The 24,707-nt window shown below is 48.2% G+C and overlaps 1 protein-coding gene and 1 non-coding gene across 8 annotated transcripts in view; both read right to left on the bottom strand.

Annotated features, from left to right (window-relative positions):
* The window catches only part of LOC118375979 (ephrin type-A receptor 3-like), an 822,287-nt gene that overhangs the window by 704,169 nt on the left and 93,411 nt on the right, over nucleotides 1-24,707 (bottom strand). For all 7 annotated transcript variants that reach the window (XR_008139809.1, XM_052522427.1, XM_052522432.1 and 4 more), the window contains exon 4: nucleotides 769-924. Coding sequence is in view for 6 of the 7 variants with exons in the window: in XM_052522427.1 (XP_052378387.1) it covers nucleotides 769-924 (156 nt within the window). In the remaining variant the exon portion in view is untranslated. The remainder of the gene's footprint in view (nucleotides 1-768; nucleotides 925-24,707) is intronic.
* Nucleotides 14,966-15,038, bottom strand: trnaa-ugc (transfer RNA alanine (anticodon UGC)). Its single transcript has one exon. It is a non-coding gene; the product is annotated as a tRNA-Ala (tRNA).

Genomic DNA, 24,707 nt, shown 5'->3' with positions numbered 1-24,707 from the left:
TCTACTGCACATTCACAACACTCATCTAGCTGCCTGAACATAACACTAATGACACCAGAGATCTGGGTTTCACATCAGTCTCCAACCTCAGGCTGCTACATAGGGTGTGTCATGTATAGAGGTATAGAGCACCAGATGTAATATGATCAGCGGAGCAGTGGGTGGAGTTCATACAGTCATACTGGTGTAAATATATGTTCCTGTCCAATCTTGACCTTCCTTTCCAGACTCCTGCTCATTACCTTAATCTATAAAGGTTTTAGGACTGTAAAACAGACCTCTACCAGATCAGTATGAGGAATCTGGAAATACGGGTATGCTGTGGTTGTTCTGAACTCCCCCCAGGGACTACAGACATGGCTGCTGCTGCTGGTTTAATAGGACAGCAAGGATTCCAGGGCAGTGATCTATGGGTAATGTAGTTTAGGATACGGCCATCTGCTTCTGTAAACCATCCGGATACAGCTCAGAGAGAGAGAGAGAGAGAGAGAGAGAGAGAGAGGAATGATGATGAGAGAGAAAAAGAGCGAGAGAGAGAGATGTTGTCCTCAGAGACACAGTGGCTGAAATTGTTGAGAGAATATACAAATAGAGAGTAAACTCTTTTTGGCTCTCACTCACTCACTCACTCACTCACTCACTCACTCACTCACTCACTCACTCACCACACGCACGCACGCACGCACGCACGCACGCACGCACGCACGCACACACACACACACACACACACACACACACACACACACACACACACACACACAGACTTACGTGTGCAGGCCATAGATGGCGGGTCTCCATCAGCACGGAAGTAGTTTTTCTCACAGCCACAGTGTAGAGCTCCCTCATGATGGGTGAAGCTGTGGGGTGGACACTTAGAACACTGGACGTTACCCAGCAGAGACTTATAGAACCCTGCTCTGCATGCTGGAGAGAGAGGAAGAGGGAGGGGGAGAGAGAGAGGGAGGGGGAGAGAGAGAAGGGGAGGGGGAGAGAGATAGGGAGGGGGAGAGAGGAAGAGGGTGGGGGTGAGAGAGAGGGAGGGGGAGAGAGGGGGAGGGGGAGAGAGAGAGGGAGGGGGAGAGAGAGAAGGGAGGGGAGAGAGAGGGAGGGAGAGAGAGGGAGGGGGAGAGAGAGAAGGGGAAGGGAGAGAGAGAGGGAGGGGGAGAGAGAGAGGAAGGGGAGAGAGAAGGAGAGGGAGGGGGAGAGAGAGGGAGAGAGAGATAGAGAGAGAGAGAGAGAGGGAGGGGGAGAGAGAGAAGGGGAGGGGGAGAGAGAGAGGGAGGGAGGGGGAGAGAGAGAAGGAGAGGGAGGGGGAGAGAGAGGGGGAGAGAGAGAGAGAGGGAGGGGAGAGAGAGAAGGGGAGGGGGAGAGAGAGAGGGAGGGGGAGAGAGAGAAGGGGAGGGGGAGAGAGAGAGGGAGGGGGAGAGAGAGAAGGGGAGGGGGAGAGAGAGAAGGAGAGGGAGGGGGAGAGAGAGAAGGAGAGGGAGGGGGAGAGGAGAAGGAGAGGGAGGGAGAGAGAGAAGGGGAGGGGGAGAGAGAGAAGGGGAGGGGGAGAGAGAGAGGGAGGGGGAGAGAGAGAGGGAGGGGGAGAGAGAGAAGGGGAGGGGAGAGAGAGAGGGAGGGGGAGAGAGAGAAGGGGAGGGGGAGAGACAGAAGGAGAGGGAGGGGGTGAGAGAGAAGGAGAGGGAGGGGTGAGAGAGAAGGAGAGGGGGAGAGAGAGAATGAGAGGGAGGGGTGAGAGAGAGAAGGAGAGGGAGGGGGAGAGAGAGAAGGGGAGGGGGAGAGAGAGAGGGAGGGGGAGAGAGAGAGGAAGGGGGAGAGAGAGAGGAAGGGGGAGAGAGAGAAGGAGAGGGAGGGGGAGAGAGAGGGAGAGAGAGAGAGAGAGAGGGGGAGAGAGAGAATGGGAGGGGGAGAGAGAGAGGGAGGGGGAGAGAGAGAAGGAGAGGGAGGGGGAGAGAGAGGGGAGAGAGAGAGGGAGGGGGAGAGAGAGAAGGGGTGGGGGAGAGAGAGGGGGAGGGGGAGAGAGAGAAGGGGGGAGAGAGAGAAGGAGAGGGAGGGGGAGAGAGAGAAGGGGAGGGGGAGAGAGAGAGGGAGGGGGAGAGAGAGAAGGGGAGGGTGGGAGAGAAGGAGAGGGAGGGGGAGAGAGAAGGAGAGGGAGGGGGTGAGAGAGAAGGAGAGGGAGGGGGTGAGAGAGAAGGAGAGGGAGGGGGAAAGAGAGAATGAGAGGGAAGGGGAGAGAGAAAAGGAGAGGGAGGGGAGGGGAAGAGAAGGAGAGGAAGGGGGAGAGAGAGAGGGAGAGGGGGGAAGAGAGAGGAGAGGGAGGGGAAGAGAGAGAAGGAGAGGGAGGGGGAGAGGGAGAAGGAGGGGGAGAGAGAGGAGAGGGATGGGGAGAGAGAGAAGGAGAGGGAGGGGGTGAGAGAGAAGGAGAGGGAGGGGTGAGAGAGAAGGAGAGGGAGGGGGAGAGAGAGAAGGAGAGGGAGGGGGTGAGAGAGAAGGAGAGTGTGGGGGAGAGAGAAGGAGAGGAAGGGGGTGAGAGAGAAGGAGAGGGAGGGGGTGAGAGAGAAGGAGAGGGAGGGGGTGAGAGAGAAGGAGAGGGAGGGGAGAGAGAGAGGAGCGGGAGAGAGAGAAGGGGAGGGGGAGAGAGAGAGGGAGGGGGAGAGAGAGAAGGGGAGGGTGGGAGAGAAGGAGAGGGAGGGGGAGAGAGAAGGAGAGGGAGGGGGTGAGAGAGAAGGAGAGGGAGGGGGTGAGAGAGAAGGAGAGGGAGGGGGAGAGAGAGAATGAGAGGGAGGGGTGAGAGAGAGATGTGGTGAGTATATATAGCAGAATTGACAATAACAATAACGTTCCATAGAGAAATTAAAAATGTCACGACAATAGATCAAATCATACCCATAAAGGTATAATTAATAACTAGAAAAATATAGAATGAAAGACACGTGGTGAGAGAGAGCGGTCAAAAGGAGGAGCACGAAAGACTGGAGAATTGGGGGGATGATGACACTTTGTTTTTTTCCAATCAAACCTTTCATTACTGTACAGGCTAGATGAATGACTTTAATCTTCTCTGATGACCGTGAGTATGAACCCACCTCTACAACCACACAACCACACACACACTGTGTAATCTATAGTGGGGGTAATGGAGGAGAAGAATAGAACATGATAACAGTGCCTCTCTCCCAGACCCATCCAGGACCCAGTATGAATGATGTAAATGAAGCTGTTGAAAAGGAGGGGGGGCTCAGTAACTACACTATTCACCATGATCCAAATCACCAACATATCCCACTCTCCTCCTCTCTTATTTCAGATCTTATAATTGTCATCTGATCCATGCTGAGCAGCAACGCTTTAAAGTCAGCGAGCAGATTCTCTCAGAGACGTTTAAGTCCACTTTCCAGCCCAGACTCTATAAGGGTTAAGGGTGTGTGTGTGTGTTACACTTCTGTAATGTTATTCTTTTAGAGAATCAGCAGGCAGCACTTAGTACAGATATACAGTTCCTGCTTCTGGACATAACAGTAACAAATACAGAGGAGTAGAAATGTCCCCCGTCAGCTGTATAATGGGATAACCACCCAGTCAGCTGTATAATGGGATAACCACCCAGTCAGCATTATAATGGGATAACCACCCAGTCAGCATTATAATGGGTTAACCACCCAGTCAGCTGTATAATGGGGTAACCACCCAGTCAGCTGTATAATGGGGTAACCACCCAGTCAGCTGTATAATGGGGTAACCACCCAGTCAGCTGTATAATGGGGTAACCACCCAGTCAGCAGTATAATGGGGTAACCACCCAGTCAGCTGTATAATGGGGTAACCACCCAGTCAGCAGTATAATGGGGTAACCACCCAGTCAGCAGTATAATGGGGTAACCACCCAGTCAGCTGTATAATGGGGTAACCACCCAGTCAGCTGTATAATGGGGTAACCACCCAGTCAGCTGTATAATGGGTTAACCACCCAGTCAGCTGTATAATGGGATAACCACCCAGTCAGCTGTATAATGGGATAACCACCCAGTCAGCAGTATAATGGGATAACCACCCAGTCAGCTGTATAATGGGATAACCACCCAGCCAGCATTATAATGGGATAACCACCCAGTCAGAATTATAATGGGATAACCACCCAGTCAGCAGTATAATGTGATAACCACCCAGTCAGCATTATAATGGGATAACCACCCAGTCAGCTGTATAATGGGATAACCACCCAGTCAGCAGTATAATGGGATAACCACCCAGTCAGCATTATAATGGGATAACCACCCAGTCAGCATTATAATGGGATAACCACCCAGTCAGCTGTATAATGGTATAACCACCCAGTCAGCTGTATAATGGGATAACCACACAGTCAGCTGTATAATGGGACAACCACACAGTCAGCTGTATAATGGGATAACCACCCAGTCAGCTGTATAATGGGATAACCACCCAGTCAGCTGTATAATGGGATAACCACCCAGTCAGCAGTATAATGTCATAACCACCCAGTCAGCTGTATAATGGGATAACCACCCAGTCAGCTGTATAATGAGATAACCACCCAGTCAGCATTATAATGGGATAACCACCCAGTCAGCATTTTAATGGGATAACCACCCAGTCAGCTGTATAATGGGATAACCACCCAGTCAGCATTATAATGGGATAACCACACAGTCAGCTGTATAATGGGACAACCACACAGTCAGCTGTACAATGGGATAACCACCCAGTCAGCTGTATAATGGGATAACCACCCAGTCAGCTGTATAATGGGATAACCACCCAGTCAGCTGTATAATGGGATAACCACCCAGTCAGCAGTATAATGGGATAACCACCCAGTCAGCAGTATAATGGGATAACCACCCAGTCAGCTGTATAATGGGATAACCACCCAGTCAGCTGTATAATGGGATAACCACCCAGTCAGCTGTATAATGGGATAACCACCCAGTCAGCAGTATAATGGGATAACCACCCAGTCAGCAGTATAATGGGATAACCACCCAGTCAGCACATTCACACGCAAACAGCACAACAAAGAATTAACCCCTAAATGAACCCTTAAATGAACCTCTAAATGAACCTCTAAATGAACCCCTACCTAAATGAACCCAACAAAATCTGCTAAAACCACTCCATTTGATTTGATTCTTGACGGGCCTCAGTCCTATTAGTTCTGGGCTTTGTATCCACAAAGCATCTCAGTCCTATGAGTTCTGGGCCCGTATCCACAAAGCATCTTAGTCCTATGAGTTCTGGGCCCGTATCCACAAAGCATCTCAGTCCTATTAATTCTGGGACCGTATCCACAAAGCATCTCAGTCCTATGAGTTCTGGGCCCGTATCCACAAAGCATCTCAGTCCTATGAGTTCTGGGCCCGTATCCACAAAGCATCTCAGTCCTATGAGTTCTGGGCCCGTATCCACAAAGCATCTCAGTCCTATGAGTTCTGGGCCTGTATCCACAAAGCATCTCAGTCCTATGAGTTCTGGGCCCGTATCCACAAAGCATCTCAGTCCTATGAGTTCTGGGCCCGTATCCACAAAGCATCTCAGTCCTATGAGTTCTGGGCCCGTATCCACAAAGCATCTCAGTCCTATGAGTTCTGGGCCCGTATCCACAAAACATCTCAGTCCTATGAGTTCTGGGCCCGTATCCACAAAGCATCTCAGTCCTATGAGTTCTGGGCCCGTATCCACAAAGCATCTCAGTCCTATGAGTTCTGGGCCCGTATCCACAAAGCATCTCAGTCCTATTAGTTCTGGGCTTTGTATCCACAAAGCATCTCAGTCCTATGAGTTCTGGGCCCGTATCCACAAAGCATCTCAGTCCTATGAGTTCTGGGCCCGTATCCACAAAGCATCTCAATCCTATGAGTTCTGGGCCCGTATCCACAAAGCATCTCAGTCCTATGAGTTCTGGGCCCGTATCTACAAAGCATCTCATAGTAGTGAGTGATTATCTAGGATATGTCAATATAATCTTATTCATTATGATCTAAAAGGCTAAACTGATCCTAGATCAGCACTTCTACTCTGCGATGCTTTGTGGATACGGGCCGTGATCTCTGTGAAGACTAAATAAGTATGCCAGACAGTGTAGTATCAGATAATGGTGATAATATCAGGTCTATCTCTGAATAACTCCTCATCTGTGTTATGTTCCACACACAAAGCAGAGCTGGCCACAGGCCCATACTTTATACTTCTACATCAGACCTCAGACCCTCACATCCCCAGGATCCACAGGATCCCTGGCCAACTGATCCAAGTGTTACATGATGGAGAAGAGAGAGAGAGAGAGTGTGTGTGACGTGATAGGAAAATAATATGAGAATGTGTGTGAGCTCTATTGAGAAAGACTCTTCAGAAAACAGAGTGTATGTGAACTAGCCTGTGTTATTGATTAAACGTGCTGTGTGTGTGAGACATGTGTTTATCTGTTTGTGTTTGTAGGCTGTGTGTGTGTATCCATGATTCCCAGCATCTCATATCCACTCTGCTCCGTTTAACTGCACTTTAATCCATCAGAGAGAAGATATGAGGGACAAAGACTGAGTAGAAGGATGGAGAGAGAGAGAGAGAGAGAGAGAGAGAGAGAGAGAGAGAGAGAGAGAGAGAGAGAGAGAGAGAGAGAGAGAGAGAGAGAGAGAGAGAGAGAGAGAGAGAGAGAGAGAGAGAGAGAGAGAGAGAGAGAGAGGGAGAGAGAGAGAGAGAGAGAGAGAGAGAGAGAGAGAGAGAGAGAGAGAGAGAGAGAGAGAGAGAGAGAGAGAGAGAGAGAGAGAGAGAGAGAGAGAGAGAGGGAGAGAGAGAGAAAGAGAGAGAAAGAGAGAGAGAGAGAGAGAGAGAGAGAGAGAGAGAGAGAGAGAGAGAGAGACAACCAGGCAGAGCTGTCAGTGACTGAGGGGTTATTGTGGACAAGTGCATCCATTCAGCAGGCCTGTTAGCACTAATTATATCGGTAACACTATCCCTGTCTGCTGCTCTCAAGACCTGGCCATGATAGAATACCTAGTCCCATGGCGAAGGCACACACACATGTACACACACCATTGTCCACATCCTCATCCTTGTGTGCTAGTGTCAGTCATATGATATGACAGGTAATGTGTAAAGCTCCATTGTCCAGCTGTATGGAAGACTGTGGAGAATCATTGACATAATTAGCAGAATCGCTAGAGGCCCAGGTCACACAATACCTCATCTAATATTAATTAGTCTGCTGATTGTCTCCTTTAATCTGGGGTGCAGGTACTCACAAACACACACACAGACACACAACACACACACACACACACACACACACACACACACACACACACACACACACACACACACACACACACACACACACACACACACACACACACACACACACACACACACACACACACACACACACACACACACACACACACACACACACACACACACACACACACACACACATGGGTTTTTAGTAAACAGAGCAGAAACAGAGTGCGGACTAAACAAATGATTTCCTGCTTCAGAGACCTACTCCCTCCAGTCTACAAGGTCACATCGACTTTTAGCCGCTTTCCCTCCTTTCCTTCCTTCCTTCCTTCCTTCCTTCCTTCCTTCCTTCCTTCCTTCCTTCCTACCCCCCTTAAATTGCCTCACATAGACAGATTGGATCAGTGTTCCTGTGGGAGACGGACTACTCAGAGTTAGAGATGGAAGGAGTTTCTGAAGGAGGTAAGGAGGGAGTGAGGGTGAGACAGGGAGGGAGGGCGAACTCCACCCCTCCCCAGCCATGTTCCCTGACTGTTGTGTGGTGGCTATATAAGCACGGTAATGTGTACTGAACACTGGGGACTGTTTACTCTACCAAACATGTGTTTCCTGCCTGCTACAATGCTGCTACTATAGACCCAAACCCTTTACTCCTCTCCTCTCCTTTCCTCTCCTCTCCGCTCCTCTCTTTTGTTATTCAAATCAGCTCTGATCAGATCGCTTAATTAGGCAGAGGAGTGCCAGGGTTACACACACACACACACACACACACACACACACACACACACACACACACACACACACACACACACACACACACACACACACACACACACACACACACACACACACACACACACACACACACACACACACACACCAGCATACACGAACACAAACACATACACACACACAAAAACACACAAACACACTCCAACTGTGCTGCGGTGCATCTGAAGAGGCTTTTTGAGAGCGGTAGGTAGGGGATGAATAGAGCTGGATTGAGGGCCTCTTCAGTGCCATTACCCTGCAGTTAACAACACAAACACAATCTGCCCCAACACAACTCACACACACTGCCTCAACAGCTCACACACTACAGCTAACACACTGCCTCAAAACAGCTCACACACACTGTCTCAACACAGCTCACACACACTGCCTCAACACAGCTCACACACTGCCTCAAAACAGCTCACACACAACAGCTAACACATTGCCTCAACACAGCTCACACACAACAGCTAACACAATGCCTCAACACAGTTCACACACTACAGCTAACACACTACCTTAACACAGCTCACACACTACAGCTAACACACACTGCCTCTCGACAGCTAACTCTGCCTCTGTGAGCTAGTGTAAAATTGGAAGTACACTCCCGCTTTCTAACTCACTTTCTAACCCTCTCACTGCAATGACAACTGTGTTTCAGGCAGGCTGTGTTTCAGGCAGGCTGCGTTTCAGGTAGGCTGTGTTTCAGGCGGGCTGCGTTTCAGGCAGGCTGTGTTTCAGGCAGGCTGCGTTTCAACAGTCGTGGCTGCCATAAGCACACACACACAGACACATACGCAGATGTAGACACACACGCACACACAAACACACACACAGTCCTGGTTCATCAGAGCAGCACCTCACGCACACCCCCAGGGCTCCCTCCCTCACCCCTCGTTCCAGAGGATGAAGAAAAGATCAATTCATTTAATCAACTCATCAAAGGCTTATTAGAATTTGTGCTGAGTCGCAGGACCGCTGAGATCCCAACATCACCCCTAGGTGAGGAGAGAGGGCGTGTGGGGGAGGGGAGGATTTTGGTTTGAGGGTGAATGGAGAGGGTGAGTGAGAGTGAGTGTAAAGCTGTTTCCTGCATTGATAACAATAAATGTTGCCGAGGCCTCCCATGGAATGCCTGGCTCGGGCACCACAGTCTCTCTGCTCTGCAGGCTCTATAGCCACAGCTGGCTCTTTGTGGAAAGCTATAAAACTGAGACATGGTAAATATGCCAACCTCTCTCTCTCACACACAACAAACACACACCCACAGGCATGGGCCATCTCCTTGCCGCATCCACAGAGGATGCAATAACCTTTTCCCACATCCTCCACTTTAGCCAGGTCACTGAGAGAATCCAGGACATCACGCTGCCCACACACACGCACGCACGCACGCACGCACGCACGCACACACGCACGCACACACACACACACACACACACACACACACACACACACACACACACACACACACACACACACACAGCAGGTCATTGAGAAAATCCAGGACATTGCCACTCTGGAACTCTCAAGCTTCCAGTCTGCTGCCTCCAACCACCCAGAGAGACAGAATTAAACAAGAAGAAGAAGGGAACATTAAAGGAGAAGAAGAGGGGGATGAGGTGTCCGAGGACAACTAAGCCTATTAACATAATGTCTAAAGCCTGTCTATATCTCTCTTTCTCCCTCTCACTGTCTGTCTGTCAGTCTCTCCATCTTTCTTTCTCCCAGCCTCTTTCTGTGTCCATCTCATTCTGTCTTGGGTCTCTGTCTCATTCCCTCAGTGACTAGTGGACCCACCACAGTTTCACATCTCATGCTGATAAATCTATGTGTTGGACAGATGACGGTGGGGGGGATGGGGGATACCCCGAACACATACACACACCAGCCATAAACCCCATTCCATCCCTATTCTCCTCTTCCCAAGGCTATTGTAGAGAGGTGAATGCCTGTGTCCGGGATGCAGTGATGATAACTACACCCCCGAGACACACAGAGACAGAGAGAGAGAGAGGGGTAGAGACAGATCCTGCACCAGCGTGATTTACTGCCAGCCTGTCTTTGTGTTCCTGTGTGGGAACATTGGCCATTTGTGGCCATATGGCCGTTTCCACGACTACTATTGAGGCTACAGATTTCTGATGCGCCTTAGGGACAGAGGGATTCACAGAGAAAGATCAGCCAACAGCCAATAGTCTGTTCTCTGTTTATCTCCCTCAGGACAGAGAGAGAAGAGAAATGGGACAGACCGAGAGAATAGTATTTAGACTCCTCATGCATCATTAAACATACAGTAGGGTTGGCATGTATGTGGCATGTTTGTGCAGACATGTGTAGCCCCGGTAGAGGGGAGGTTTGGTGACCAGTGCCAGTGACAGGGAGGGAAGGAAGGGTCCTCTTTAAGACTGGGCAAAAATAGGTCAGCTAGAACAACACACACAGACACACACACTGTGAGAGAGGATGGCCCATTTCCACCTCCCTGTCCTCAGTCTTTATAAAACAGTCAAAGAAGCCAAACACAACAGGCTCTATCCTTTCTGTGTTAACAGTGTGGCTACTCTAGCTCTGTCGTGCCCCAGTCTCACACATAGTGAATGGGATTAATAGTCATCTATATGGAAGGTGACATTAAAACACATGTTAATGTTTTATTCGCACAGCTGACAACTCAGTGTAGCAATGCTTGGTTTACTAAAGTCACCAGGGGAAGTGACTTTAGAAGGGTTATGCAGCACTGGTGAGGAGAACAAAACAGTCTCACTTCTCTCTCTCTCACACACACACACACACACACACACACACACACACACACACACACACACACACACACACACACACACACACACACACACACACACACACACACACACACACACACACACACACAGAGTATGCTTTCCCAGTCCTCTACTGTCATATGCCACCTCACTGGAGGCCTGAAATCTAAAGCAACATGGCGGACGGTGAAACAGGGTTTCCTCAGACACAGGCAGGGGCTGGGAGTTGAGGGTCGGGGGCAGTAGCAGGGTGTGTGTGTATGTGTGTGTGAGATAGTTAGATTCCCTCGGCAGGTGTCTCAGCATTGATCCAGGCCTTACACCTCTAAATCACTCCTCTTCTGACACATACTCTACGGGGCGTCGCTCCATGTGTTACGGCTGGGCCCCATTCATCTAATCTAAGTGTGTCTGAGATTGTCTGTGTGTGTGGTGTCAGAGTGAAGTACAGATAGACAATGTAGATGGGCCCAGACATCGTGCATAGTCAGTCAACACATCAAGAATCTCACCTGACCTGGGCCTCACCCTTCCTCACCCACTCCTCACCCTTTCCTCACTCCTCACCCTTTCCTCACCCACTCCTCACCCATTCCTCACCCCTCACCCATTCCTCACCCATTCCTAACCCATTCCTCACCCTTTCCTCACCAGCTCATCATCCCTTCCCCTCACCCATTCCTCACCCCTCACCCATTCCTCACCAGCTCCTCACCCCTCACCCATTCCTCACCAGCTCCTCACCAGCTCCTCACCCTTTCCTCACCAGCTCCTCACCCCTCACCCTTTCCTCACCCATTCCTCACCAGCTCCTCACCCCTTCCTCACCCCTCACCCTTTTCTCACCCCTCCCCCATTCCTCACCCATTCCTCACCCTTTCCTCACCCCTCACCAACCGCTGCTTCCCGGTTGATCTTCAGACATATATGCAACATGGCTGCACACATAGGAACTCACTCATAAATTGCGACATCCATACATTCCCTCACAGTATACCCAGCCCCAGTGTACATGTACAGTGTTACATGAGGTGTTTACATTATTCTGATGACAAAAACACACAAGCAGACAGACCTCTGGGTATTTATGGGAGAGTTTTATAAATGGAAACACAACATAGTCTCAGATCAGAGACGTGTGTGTGTGTGTGTGTGTGTGTGTGTGTGTGTGTGTGTGTGTGTGTGTGTGTGTGTGTGTGTGTGTGTGTGTGTGTGTGTGTGTGTGTGTGTGTGTGTGTGTGTGTGTGTGTGTGTGTGTGTGTGTGTGTGTGTGTGTGTGTGTGTGTGATGTAGAGTAGATGGATGTGGTGACAGAAAGCAGGATGCCTGTCACCATATTGGTTTTCAGAGAGATATGTCCATGTCTCTCTGCTCCTATTTGTCACCATAGGGACTGTCCAGTGACAGCTACACTGACCTATCCATCAGGGGTAGGAGGGGACAGTGCTCCTTCTCTCAAACCTTCTGGAGAAGACAATGACAGGAAGAGAGAGAGAGTCTCCTTTACCTCCCATTAAAGAAATAACAGTCACATCCTAGGAGCTGAATTCAGCAAAACTATACTCACACACCATGGTGTGTGTGTGTGTGTGTGTGTGTATGTGTGTTCCTTCCTGTCTCCTGGCTGCTTAGCATCAGTATTAGTCTTACTGATGTGTTAAAACAGCAGGGTGGAGCTCAGTGACGGACACAGTGAAAAACAAGCCCTTTGGTGGGCCCCTCTGTTCAGGCAGGATTGATACGCACGCACGCACATGCACACACACGCACGCACGCACACATACACACACACGCACGCACACACACACACACACACGCACGCGCACACATGCACGCACGCACGCACACACACATGCACGTGCGCACGCACACACACACACGCATACGCGCACGCACGCACACACACACGTGGCAGCTCATACGGTAACATTGGTCAAAGAAACACACTTCAGGACACAAACAGGCTAAGTGCTCTTCAATAAGTCTACTTCTGTGAGTGTAGGCTAGTGCTAAGCGATTAACCAACATTGAGGCTATTTCTTTGGTTTTTCCAACAACTGATGTTGATTCAGTTATTTGAATTCCATTTGGTTTGTTTGTTTTCAGTGAGCTGAATGCGCACATTGCACATTTTCTCTAGAGATAAATCAGATCAAGCCCGAACTGTGCAATGTAGTCAGGAGTTGTAGTTTCCAACAGGCCAATATTCTACATAGTTTAGTGCAGAAAAAGTGAAAATTAAATACAATGACCATAATCCATTGCGCGCCTACTTGTCTGGTCTGTGTGTTTCGTTTATGCCTGCTATGTTATGTTAGTGTGGGGCAGACATGGAGATGGAGAAGAGACAGAAGAATGTGTGATGGAGAGGGATAGAGAGCCGTTGCTTCGCCAGGTACCTCTACCTGAGAATACATGATCTAAGTGATGGATAGTTGGTATTCAACAGTCATAATTAAAGTATGCCTTATTTACTTTGAAAAATGAATAAAATAGAGCTTTTGTCAGACAGCAGCTCTACAGAGATTAGACTTGTAATGAAATAATAATCATAATCATAATCAAATAGAACAAATGTAATATACACAGCAACTGATTTATTTGATTAAAGTAAAGTCATGTGAATAAGTGATGTTTAATAGCAGCCATGGGCAGTCACTGCCATCATGGGACTTGTAGTCACTGCCATCATGGGACTTGTAGTCACTGCCATCATGGGACTTGTAGTCACTGCCATCATGGGACTTGTAGTCACTGCCATCATGGGACTTGTATTCATTTACTTGTATGGTGTTACAGCATTCAACCCACATAATGCATTGTGAATTTTTAAAACAGAAATCGAAAAGGAGCCATTAATCACCAAATGCCCACTACTATTACTGCCCCTCTCCCTCTCTCTCTCATCCCCAGATACTGTGGCTCCATTCACTAGTGTTTCAGAATCATTGAGACAGAGGGATGGAGAGAGGTACAATACAGAATGGGGTTCACTCCAACATTCATTGTAACCACCACTACACCAACACTATGGCTGAAAGCTGACAGGGAGAGAGAATAGAGAGAGGATAGAGAGAGAATATTGAGAGGAAAGAGAGAGAATAGAGAGAGGAAACAGAGAGGAAAGAGAGAGGAAACAGAGAGGAAACAGAGAGGAAAGAGAGAGAATATTGAGAGGAAAGAGAGAGAAAATAGAGAGAGGAAACAGAAAGGAAAGAGAGAGGAAAGAGAGAGAGAATAGAGAGAGGAAACAAAGAGGAAAGAGAGAGGAAATAGAGAGAGAATAGGGAGAGAGGCTGTAGATGTCCCAGTTCAGTAACAGAGCTATATGATACACACTCCAATGTGGAGGTCAGAACTGCTCGGCTTCTCCCTCAACAGGACAACTGGAGCGCTATGGTTTGGTATGTTCCATAACAGTCTCCCTCCTTTCTCCCTTCCAGTTTTTCCCGGTTTACCCCCTCTTTCCCCATTTCCCATAACTCCTGTTCTCGTGCCAGTGTGACTATTCTCCTCTCGTTAGTGTTTTCATAGGGCCATAAATAGACTGGTAAATGAATGGGTCCAGCGTGGCTGATGGAGGAGAGGAGGCATGGAGGGAAGGAGGGAAGGAGAAGAGGAGGGGTGAAGTGATAGATGGCATCATTACCACACTGCACATCTCACTTAGCAGAACTGTTGGCTTTGGAGGCTTTCTGCTTTTCTATTGAAGTATTCCTGGTTTACCCCTTACCTTAACCATACATACAGTAATACACACACACACACAAAGAGGGAGGGAACATCATAATTAGCTCAATTAGTTATTGTTCAGACACCTGCAGACGATTATTTGATGTGCGTCAGTAAGAAGAGAACAGAAGAGTGTTGGTGATCATCAAGGGATTTAGAAAGGTATTAAACACACCTGATGCTATTCTCTCTCACTGTGCTGACCTCCGACCTGGATACTGCAGGCCATGCACATCAACACACACAGATTAAAACACACATGATTGTGTGCACACTGTCAACCACACAGGCCATATTCGAGGACACAGACTCAGATTGGACATGTGTTTGTCATTTAGCAGACGCTCTTATCCAGATCAACATACAGCAGTGAGTGCAGACATTCACTATTTTTCATTTGATTGATATTATTTTCTGGTCCCCAGTGGGAATCAAACCCACAACCCTGGCGTTGCAAGCGCCATGCTCTACCAACTGAGCTACACGGGCAGAAAGACAGACAGACAGAAAGACACATACATACATTATGAGAGAAACATATTCACACACATCCCTCTCAGCATTGCAAATCGGCAGTGATCATCTCATGGCATTAACTTGTCAGACGGAGCAGAGGCAGACTAAAACTGACAGATGAGATGATATTCATTCCAGAATAAAACAGTAATCAAAAGAGCCAAGCAACCATGACTAATGCATGACATTGTAATTAACACCTTTTGCCTATAATTATATGCAGGGCTAGCTACTGTGTGTGTGTGTGTGTGTGTGTGTGTGTGTGTGTGTGTGTGTGTGTGTGTGTGTGTGTGTGTGTGTGTGTGTGTGTGTGTGTGTGTGTGTGTGTGTGTGTGTGTGTGTGTGTGTGTGTGTGTGTGTGTGTGTGTGTGTGTCAGTCAGACATCAGCATGGTAAGAAAATGCAGATGACAGTTAGCAGCCTGTAACCTTTCAGGTCCTATTTAAATGTAAATCAATGGATTAATTGGAGCTCCCCCTCGTTGTCACTACAAGCTACACCAATTACTCTGTCAACGAGCTGTCGCCATCACCACGCAATCTGACATGAGACAAGAACACACACACACACTGCGATAGGTCCACTCAGTTTTAGTGGGAAGAGAAGACATGTTAGACCTGTGTGTGACCTATACTTCCATCCTCTTTAACAGACGCCTCCCACCTGGACTTGAACAGGCTGAGAAGAGGGGGATTAAAAAGTAGAGATTCAAATGTATCTGGCTGATTGAAGAATTCATCTTGTTGGACATTCCTCCCTGGCATTTGGTTCTCCCTGTCTGCCCCCTCACCCTCAGTGTGTGTGTGTGTGTGTGTGTGTGTGTGTGTGTGTGTGTGTGTGTGTGTGTGTGTGTGTGTGTGTGTGTGTGTGTGTGTGTGTGTGTGTGTGTGTGTGTGTGTGTGTGTGTGTGTGTGTGTGTGTGTGTGTGTGTGTGTGTCGTACGGAGCCATCTTACATACAGTGTCCGCTGTAAAAGGTCAGTGCTCATCTGTGCAGCAATTCAACCTTTAAAGGTTGGCTCCCTCTTTAAGTGACAGACACTTTACAGCCCAGAGACAGATAGAGAGGGGGGCGGGGTAGAGAGAGAGTATAGAGAGTATAGAGAGAGGATAGAGAGAGGAGAGAGAGAGGATAGATTTCAGGGTCAGTCGTGGGGTGAATAGTCACAAAGACAGAGCTGCTGTGAAGAGCCATGTCACAGCATTGTCCTCTAGGTACAGGAGAGATGCAGAGGTGGAAGAAGGGAAGGAAGAGGAAGAGATGAAGGGAGGAAGGAAGGAGGGAGAGATGAAGGGAGGAAGGAAGGAGGGAGAGATGGAAGGAGGGAAGGAAGAAGGGAGAGATGGAAGGAGGGAGAGATGAAGGGAGGAAGAGGATGACTGAATAGGGGAGGGATGAAGGGAGGAAGAGGATGACTGAATAGGGAGGGATGAAGGGAGGAAGAGGATGACTGAATAGGGAGAGATGAAGGGAGGAAGAGGATGACTGAATAGGGAGGGATGAAGGGAGGAAGAGGATGACTGAATAGGGAGGGATGCCATGGGGTCTGTGAAACAGCTTCATTCTGCAGAAGCACTACCAGGAAGTAGATCTAAAATCAACACAAAATCTCTCCTTAGAAGACCTCTCGTCCAGGGTTATATTCATCACCTCTCGTCCAGGGTTATATTCATCACCTCTAGTCCAGGGTTATGTTCATCACCTCTCGTCCAGGGTTATGTTCACAACCTCTAGTCCAGGGTTATGTTCATCACCTCTAGTCCAGGGTTATGTTCATGACCTCTAGTCCAGGGTTATGTTCATGACCTCTAGTCCAGGGTTATGTTCATGACCTCTAGTACAGGGTTATGTTCACGACCTCTAGTCCAGGGTTATGTTCATGATCTCTAGTCCAGGGTTATGTTCACGACCTCTAGTCCAGGGTTTTGTTCATCACCTCTAATCCAGGGTTATGTTCACGACCTCTAGTACAGGGTTATGTTCACGACCTCTAGTCCAGGGTTATGTTCACGACCTCTAGTCCAGGGTTATGCTCATGACCTCTAGTCCAGGGTTATGTTCATGACCTCTAGTCCAGGGTTATGTTCAGGACCTCTAGTCCAGGGTTATGTTCATCACCTCTAGCCCAGGGTTATGTTCATCACCTCTAGTCCAGGGTTATGTTCATGACCTCTAGTCCAGGGTTATGTTCAGGACCTCTAGTCCAGGGTTATGTTCATGACCTCTAGTCCAGGGTTATGTTCATGACCTCTAGTCCAGGGTTATGTTCATGACCTCTAGTCCAGGGTTATGTTCATGACCTCTAGTCCAGGGTTATGTTCATGAGGTGATTATAACTGAACTCATCCAGAACACTTAGTTTTGTTTTGTATTATAAAGCTTTGTCTCTTCTTTCTCCTTAGTGAACACAGCCATGTTTTTTCTAATCATTTCCCTCCATCCCCTCTTCCCCGGGTTTCTCTTCTGTCTATCAGCTTGGCCGGTCTCCACACATGGCTGGTCTGGGCATGCTCTCTTGTGTTTGGCATTCAGACTGGAGAGATGGCTAAATGCCTGATCACTGAGGCCTGACTGGCTTTAATCAGCTGAGGACACACACGCACACGCACGCACACGCACACGCACGCACGCCCACACACACACACACACACACACACACACACACACACACACACACACACACACACACACACACACACACACACACACACACACACACACACACACACACACACACACACACACACACACAGCTCTCCCTAAAGTGATGACTGGACTGAGGAACTAACTGCATCCTTGGGTCAGATAGTTTCCTGGCTGGTGGAGACAGATGGAAAGATCTAGTTTATTTGGTGATCTGTTGACACACAGGTCCCAGTGGAGTGTTACCTACAAACCTGACTAAGACATAGGAGACAACAATATACACAGCACACTTCATACAACGAGGTCAAGGACTCACACACACATCTCAAGCTGCAGTGAGTTGGATGTGGGGTTTGACGGTGTCAGCTGAGGGATACAGTACTGTAGAATGTTACTTCTGCTCTCAGCTCTCCATCTGTAACCCTGGTGTACATGCTGACTGATGATTGTTGAAACGTCAACCTAAACCTGACATCGCTCTGCATCATTTCCTGCTCGTTGCTTCCTTCAACATTTCTCCATAACCACAGGCATCCACATCCTGTTCCAGAAACATGTGAAAGCAACACACAGCAGCCACACAGGCCTCATAGCTGTACAGGCAGAACAAGATACACAGGCCTCATAGCTGTACAGGCAGAACAAGATACACAGGCCTCATAGCTGTACAGGCAGAACAAGATACACAGGCCCCATAGCTGTACAGGCAGAACAAGATACACAGGCCCCATAGCTGTACAGGCAGAACAAGATACACAGGCCCCATAGCTGTACAGGCAGAACAAGATACACAGGCCCCATAGCTGTACAGGCAGAACAAGATACACAGGCCCCATAGCTGTACAGGCAGAACAAGATACACAGGCCTCATAGCTGTACAGGCAGAATAAGATACACAGGCCTCATAGCTGTACAGGCAGAACAAGATACACAGGCCTCATAGCTGTACAGGCAGAACAAGATACACAGGCCTCATAGCTGTACAGGCAGAACAAGATACACAGGCCTCATAGCTGTACAGACAGAACAAGATACACAGGCCCCATAGCTGTACAGGCAGAACAAGATACACAGGCCTCATAGCTGTACAGGCAGAACAAGATACACAGGCCTCATAGCTGTACAGGCAGAACAAGATACACAGGCCCCATAGCTGTACAGGCAGAACAAGATACACAGGCCTCATAGCTGTACAGGCAGAACAAGATACACAGGCCTCATAGCTGTACAGGCAGAACAAGATACACAGGCCCCATAGCTGTACAGGCAGAACAAGATACACAGGCCTCATAGCTGCACAGACAGAACAAGATACACAGGCCCCATAGCTGTACAGGCAGAACAAGATACACAGGCCTCATAGCTGTACAGGCAGAACAAGATACACAGGCCTCATAGCTGTACAGGCAGAACAAGATACACAGGCCTCATAGCTGTACAGGCAGAACAAGATACACAGGCCTCATAGCTGTACAGGCAGAACAAGATACACAGGCCTCATAGCTGTACAGGCAGAACAAGATACACAGGCCCCATAGCTGTACAGGCAGAACAAGATACACAGGCCTCATAGCTGTACAGGCAGAACAAGATACACAGGCCTCATAGCTGTACAGGCAGAACAAGATACACAGGCCCCATAGCTGTACAGGCAGAACAAGATACACAGGCCTCATAGCTGTACAGGCAGAACAAGATACACAGGCCCCATAGCTGTACAGGCAGAACAAGATACACAGGCCTCATAGCTGTACAGGCAGAACAAGATACACAGGCCCCATAGCTGTACAGGCAGAACAAGATACACAGGCCCCATAGCTGTACAGGCAGAACAAGATACACAGGCCTCATAGCTGTACAGGCAGAACAAGATACACAGGCCCCATAGCTGTACAGGCAGAACAAGATACACAGGCCTCATAGCTGTACAGGCAGAACAAGATACACAGGCCTCATAGCTGTACAGGCAGAACAAGATACACAGGCCTCATAGCTGTACAGGCAGAACAAGATACACAGGCCCCATAGCTGTACAGGCAGAACAAGATACACAGGCCCCATAGCTGTACAGGCAGAACAAGATACACAGGCCCCATAGCTGTACAGGCAGAACAAGATACACAGGCCCCATAGCTGTACAGGCAGAACAAGATACACAGGCCTCATAGCTGTACAGGCAGAACAAGATACACAGGCCTCATAGCTGTACAGGCAGAACAAGATACACAGGCCTCATAGCTGTACAGGCAGAACAAGATACACAGGCCCCATAGCTGTACAGGCAGAACAAGATACACAGGCCTCATAGCTGTACAGGCAGAACAAGATACACAGGCCCCATAGCTGTACAGGCAGAACAAGATACACAGGCCTCATAGCTGTACAGGCAGAACAAGATACACAGGCCTCATAGCTGTACAGGCAGAACAAGATACACAGGCCTCATAGCTGTACAGGCAGAACAAGATACACAGGCCCCATAGCTGTACAGGCAGAACAAGATACACAGGCCTCATAGCTGTACAGGCAGCACAAGATACACAGGCCTCATAGCTGTACAGGCAGAACAAGATACACAGGCCTCATAGCTGTACAGGCAGAACAAGATACACAGGCCCCATATCTGTACAGGCAGAACAAGATACACAGGCCTCATAGCTGTACAGGCAGAACAAGATACACAGGCCCCATAGCTGTACAGGCAGAACAAGATACACAGGCCCCATAGCTGTACAGGCAGAACAAGATACACAGGCCTCATAGCTGTACAGGCAGAACAAGATACACAGGCCTCATAGCTGTACAGGCAGAACAAGATACACAGGCCTCATAGCTGTACAGGCAGAACAAGATACACAGGCCTCATAGCTGTACAGGCAGAACAAGATACACAGGCCTCATAGCTGTACAGGCAGAACAAGATACACAGGCCTCATAGCTGTACAGGCAGAACAAGATACACAGGCCCCATAGCTGTACAGGCAGAACAAGATACACAGGCCTCATAGCTGTACAGGCAGAACAAGATACACAGGCCCCATAGCTGTACAGGCAGAACAAGATACACAGGCCCCATAGCTGTACAGACAGAACAAGATACACAGGCCCCATAGCTGTACAGGCAGAACAAGATACACAGGCCTCATAGCCGGACTACTAATAAACAGTTCTGTCAGAAATCACATAACCTCGTCCCCAGGCTATTGCACACAGCGCATATAAACCTGGTAATCCACATTTCAAAGTAGGTCTCAGTGGAAGTGACCATAGAATTCTATGGGAGTGACCTACCTTACTGATTAAAGTATTTGTCATCAATTCATTTCAGCGAATCACTCTCCCGGGCCAGGGTTGCATACCTGTCTCCCTCTTACCTGTCTCCCTCTAACCTGTCTCGCTCTTACCTGTCTCCCTCTTATCTGTCTCCCTCTTACCTGTCTCCCTCTTATCTGTCTACCTCTTACCTGTCTCCCTCTTATCTGTCTCCCTCTTATCTGTCTACCTCTTACCTGTCTCCCTCTTACCTGTCTCCCTCTTATCTGTCTCCCTCTTACCTGTCTCCCTCTTATTTGTCTCCCTCTTACCTGTCTCCCTCTTATTTGTCTACCTCTTACCTGTCTCCCTCTTATCTGTCCCCCTCTTATCTTTCTCCCTCTTACCTGTCTCCCTCTTACACTCCCTTGTCTCCCTCTTATTTGTCTCCCTCTTACCTGTCTCCCTCTTATTTGTCTACCTCTTATCTGTCCCCCTCTTATCTATCTCCCTCTTACCTGTCTCCCTCTTACCTGTCTACCTCTTACCTTCCCCTGTCTCCCTCTTACCTGTCTCCCTCTTATCTGTCTCCCTCTTACCTGTCTCCCTCTTACCTGTCTCCCTCTTACCTGTCTACCTCTTACCTTCCCCTGTCTCCCTCTTACCTGTCTCCCTCTTACCTGTCTACCTCTTACCTTCCCCTGTCTCCCTCTTACCTGTCTCCCTCTTACCTGTCTACCTCTTACCTTCCCCTGTCTCCCTCTTACCTGTCTACCTCTTACCTTCCCCTGTCTCCCTCTTACCTGTCTCCCTCGTACCTGTCTACCTCTTACCTTCCCCTGTCTCCCTCTTACCTGTCTCCCCCTCTTGTCCTGCTGTCATAGCTACACCACTCTCACCCATCTCTGTCACCCCCACTTCTAACCTGCACCCCACCCAGCACTGGGGGTCTCCCCAAATAGCCCCCCCTCAAATCTCTATCTGGAACCCCTCCACCCCTCTCTTTCTACCCTCTCCCTTCTCCTTCTCCCTCGCAAAACCTCTCCCGGGCCAGTGATACATTCCTGGCCTGTAGTTAGCAGCTTTGAAGTCAACAGCACCATAGGAACCAGAGAACCAGAGAACCAGAGCCTGCTGTAGAGAGGTACTGCCTGGCCTACTCTCTAGCCCCAAGCCCTGTCCGCCTTTTCTTGAAGATAACCTGATCAAATATTGAATAAGCCCTCCTCTTGTGTATGGGGCTTGGCCCAGGATCTAGAGACAGGCAACACTGGGGCAGGGGGCCAGGGGCCCTCACACACACACTGGTGTTGCCTGGAGACTATTGTTCTGTTTTCTCCTCCCAGTGGTGTATTCCTGGTTTAGACTGGCTGAATGGAGTCTTTAATAAAACCTCTATGTTTGGGATCTGAACTCTGTGTTATGTACCGTAGACAGCTTCTCTCTCCCCCTGGAGCCCCCCAGCCACTGCAGACTGGAGACAGTGTTATTGCTGTGGGCTGCAAACACTTTAATTAGTTTGCTTCGGTAGAATGGGGTTGAGAGGATTCTCAAAAAGTCAAATATCTCTGGAGGGGTTTGTGCCTGTTGCTGTTTATTTTCTGTGTTTGGGGCATCTTGCCATCTGCATTCCCCTCAAAAGCACTCTCTCACACACACACAGCAGAATACACTCAGATTTAGTCTACAGTCACTGTGAGGGATTTATCTGAACTCTGTCTCAACACAAATATAATGACTGGAGGAGAGTTATCGATCGGACACAGATCACTATACAGTGCCTTGCGAAAGTATTCGGCCCCCTTGAACTTTGCGACCTTTTGCCACATTTCAGGCTTCAAACATAAAGATATAAAACTGTATTTTTTTGTGAAGAATCAACAACAAGTGGGACACAATCATGAAGTGGAACGACATTTATTGGATATTTCAAACTTTTTTAACAAATCAAAAACTGAAAAATTGGGCGTGCAAAATTATTCAGCCCCTTTACTTTCAGTGCAGCAAACTCTCTCCAGAAGTTCAGTGAGGATCTCTGAATGATCCAATGTTGACCTAAATGACTAATGATGATAAATACAATCCACCTGTGTGTAATTAAGTCTCTGTATAAATGCACCTGCACTGTGATAGTCTCAGAGGTCCGTTAAAAGCGCAGAGAGCATTGTGAAGAACAAGGAACACACCAGGCAGGTCCGAGATAATGTTGTGAAGAAGTTTAAAGCCGGATTTGGATACAAAAAGATTTCCCAAGCTTTAAACATCAGCAAGGAGCACTGTGCAAGCGATAATATTCAAATGGAAGGAGTATCAGACCACTGCAAATCTACTAAGACCTGGCCGTCCCTCTAAACTTTCAGCTCATACAAGGAGAAGACTGATCAGAGATACAGCCAAGAGGCCCATGATCACTCTGGATGAACTGCAGAGATCTACAGCTGAGGTGGAAGACTCTGTCCATAGGACAACAATCAGTCGTATATTGCACAAATCTGGCCTTTATGGAAGAGTGGCAAGAAGAAAGCCATTTCTTAAAGATATCCATAAAAAGTGTTGTTTAAAGTTTGCCACAAGCCACCTGGGAGACACACCAAACATGTGGAAGAAGGTGATCTGGTCAGATGAAACCAAAATGTAACGTTTTGGCAACAATGCAAAATGTTATGTTTGGCGTAAAAGCAACACAGCTCATCACCCTGAACACAACATCCCCACTGTCAAACATGGTGGTGGCAGCATCATGGTTTGGGCCTGCTTTTCTTCAGCAGGGACAGGGAAGATGGTTAAAACTGATGAGAAGATGGATGGAGCCAAATACAGGACCATTCTGGAAGAAAACCTGATGGAGTCTGCAAAAGATCTGAGACTGGGAAGGAGATTTGTCTTCCAACAAGACAATGATCCAAAACATAAAGCAAAATCTACAATGGAATGGTTCAAAAATAAACATATCCAGGTGTTAGAATGGCCAAGTCAAAGTCCAGACCTGAATCCAATCGAGAATCCGTGGAAAGAACTGAAAACTGCTGTTCACAAATGCTCTCCATCCAACCTCACTGAGCTCGAGCTGTTTTGCAAGGAGGAATGGGGGAAAAAATTCAGTCTCTCGATGTGCAAAACTGATAGAGACATACCCCAAGCGAATTACAGCTGTAATCGCAGCAAAAGGTGGCGCTACAAAATATTAACTTAAGGGGGCTGAATAATTTTGCACGCCCAATTTTTCAGTTTTTGATTTGTTAAAAAAGTTTGAAATATCCAATAAATGTCGTTGCACTTCATGATTGTGTCCCACTTGTTGTTGATTCTTCACAAAAAAATACAGTTTTATATCTTTTTGTTTGAAGCCTGAAATGTGGCAAAAGGTCGCAAAGTTCAAGGGGGCCGAATACTTTCGCAAGGCACTGTATATCAATCTCCTTTACTTATGCCATGGAGAGTTCCCCTTGGATGTCAGAAATGGTAGGTTTTGGTAATACGGTCTCAGAGTATACCTAAAGCTGTTAACACACTAATGGTACTAGTTTCAGAGTATGTGAAAAGCCTGTCAGATGGGTGTGAGAGAGTATGTGATAGAAGACTAGACCTTGTGGAACCCTGAGCTCTGCTGCTCTGATCCAGGCCCATGGTGGAGTAATCTAGGTATATTCTCTGTGTAATCAGGCCCATGGTGGAGTCATCTAGATATATTCTCTGTGTGATCAGGCCCATGGTGGAGTCATCTAGGTATATTCTCTGTGTGAT

Source organism: Oncorhynchus keta, chromosome 7 (assembly GCF_023373465.1).
Source record: "Oncorhynchus keta strain PuntledgeMale-10-30-2019 chromosome 7, Oket_V2, whole genome shotgun sequence".
Taxonomy (NCBI): Eukaryota; Metazoa; Chordata; class Actinopteri; order Salmoniformes; family Salmonidae; genus Oncorhynchus; species Oncorhynchus keta.
Note: the sequence above shows the minus strand (reverse complement) of the source record. Positions and strands in the feature narration are given on the sequence as shown.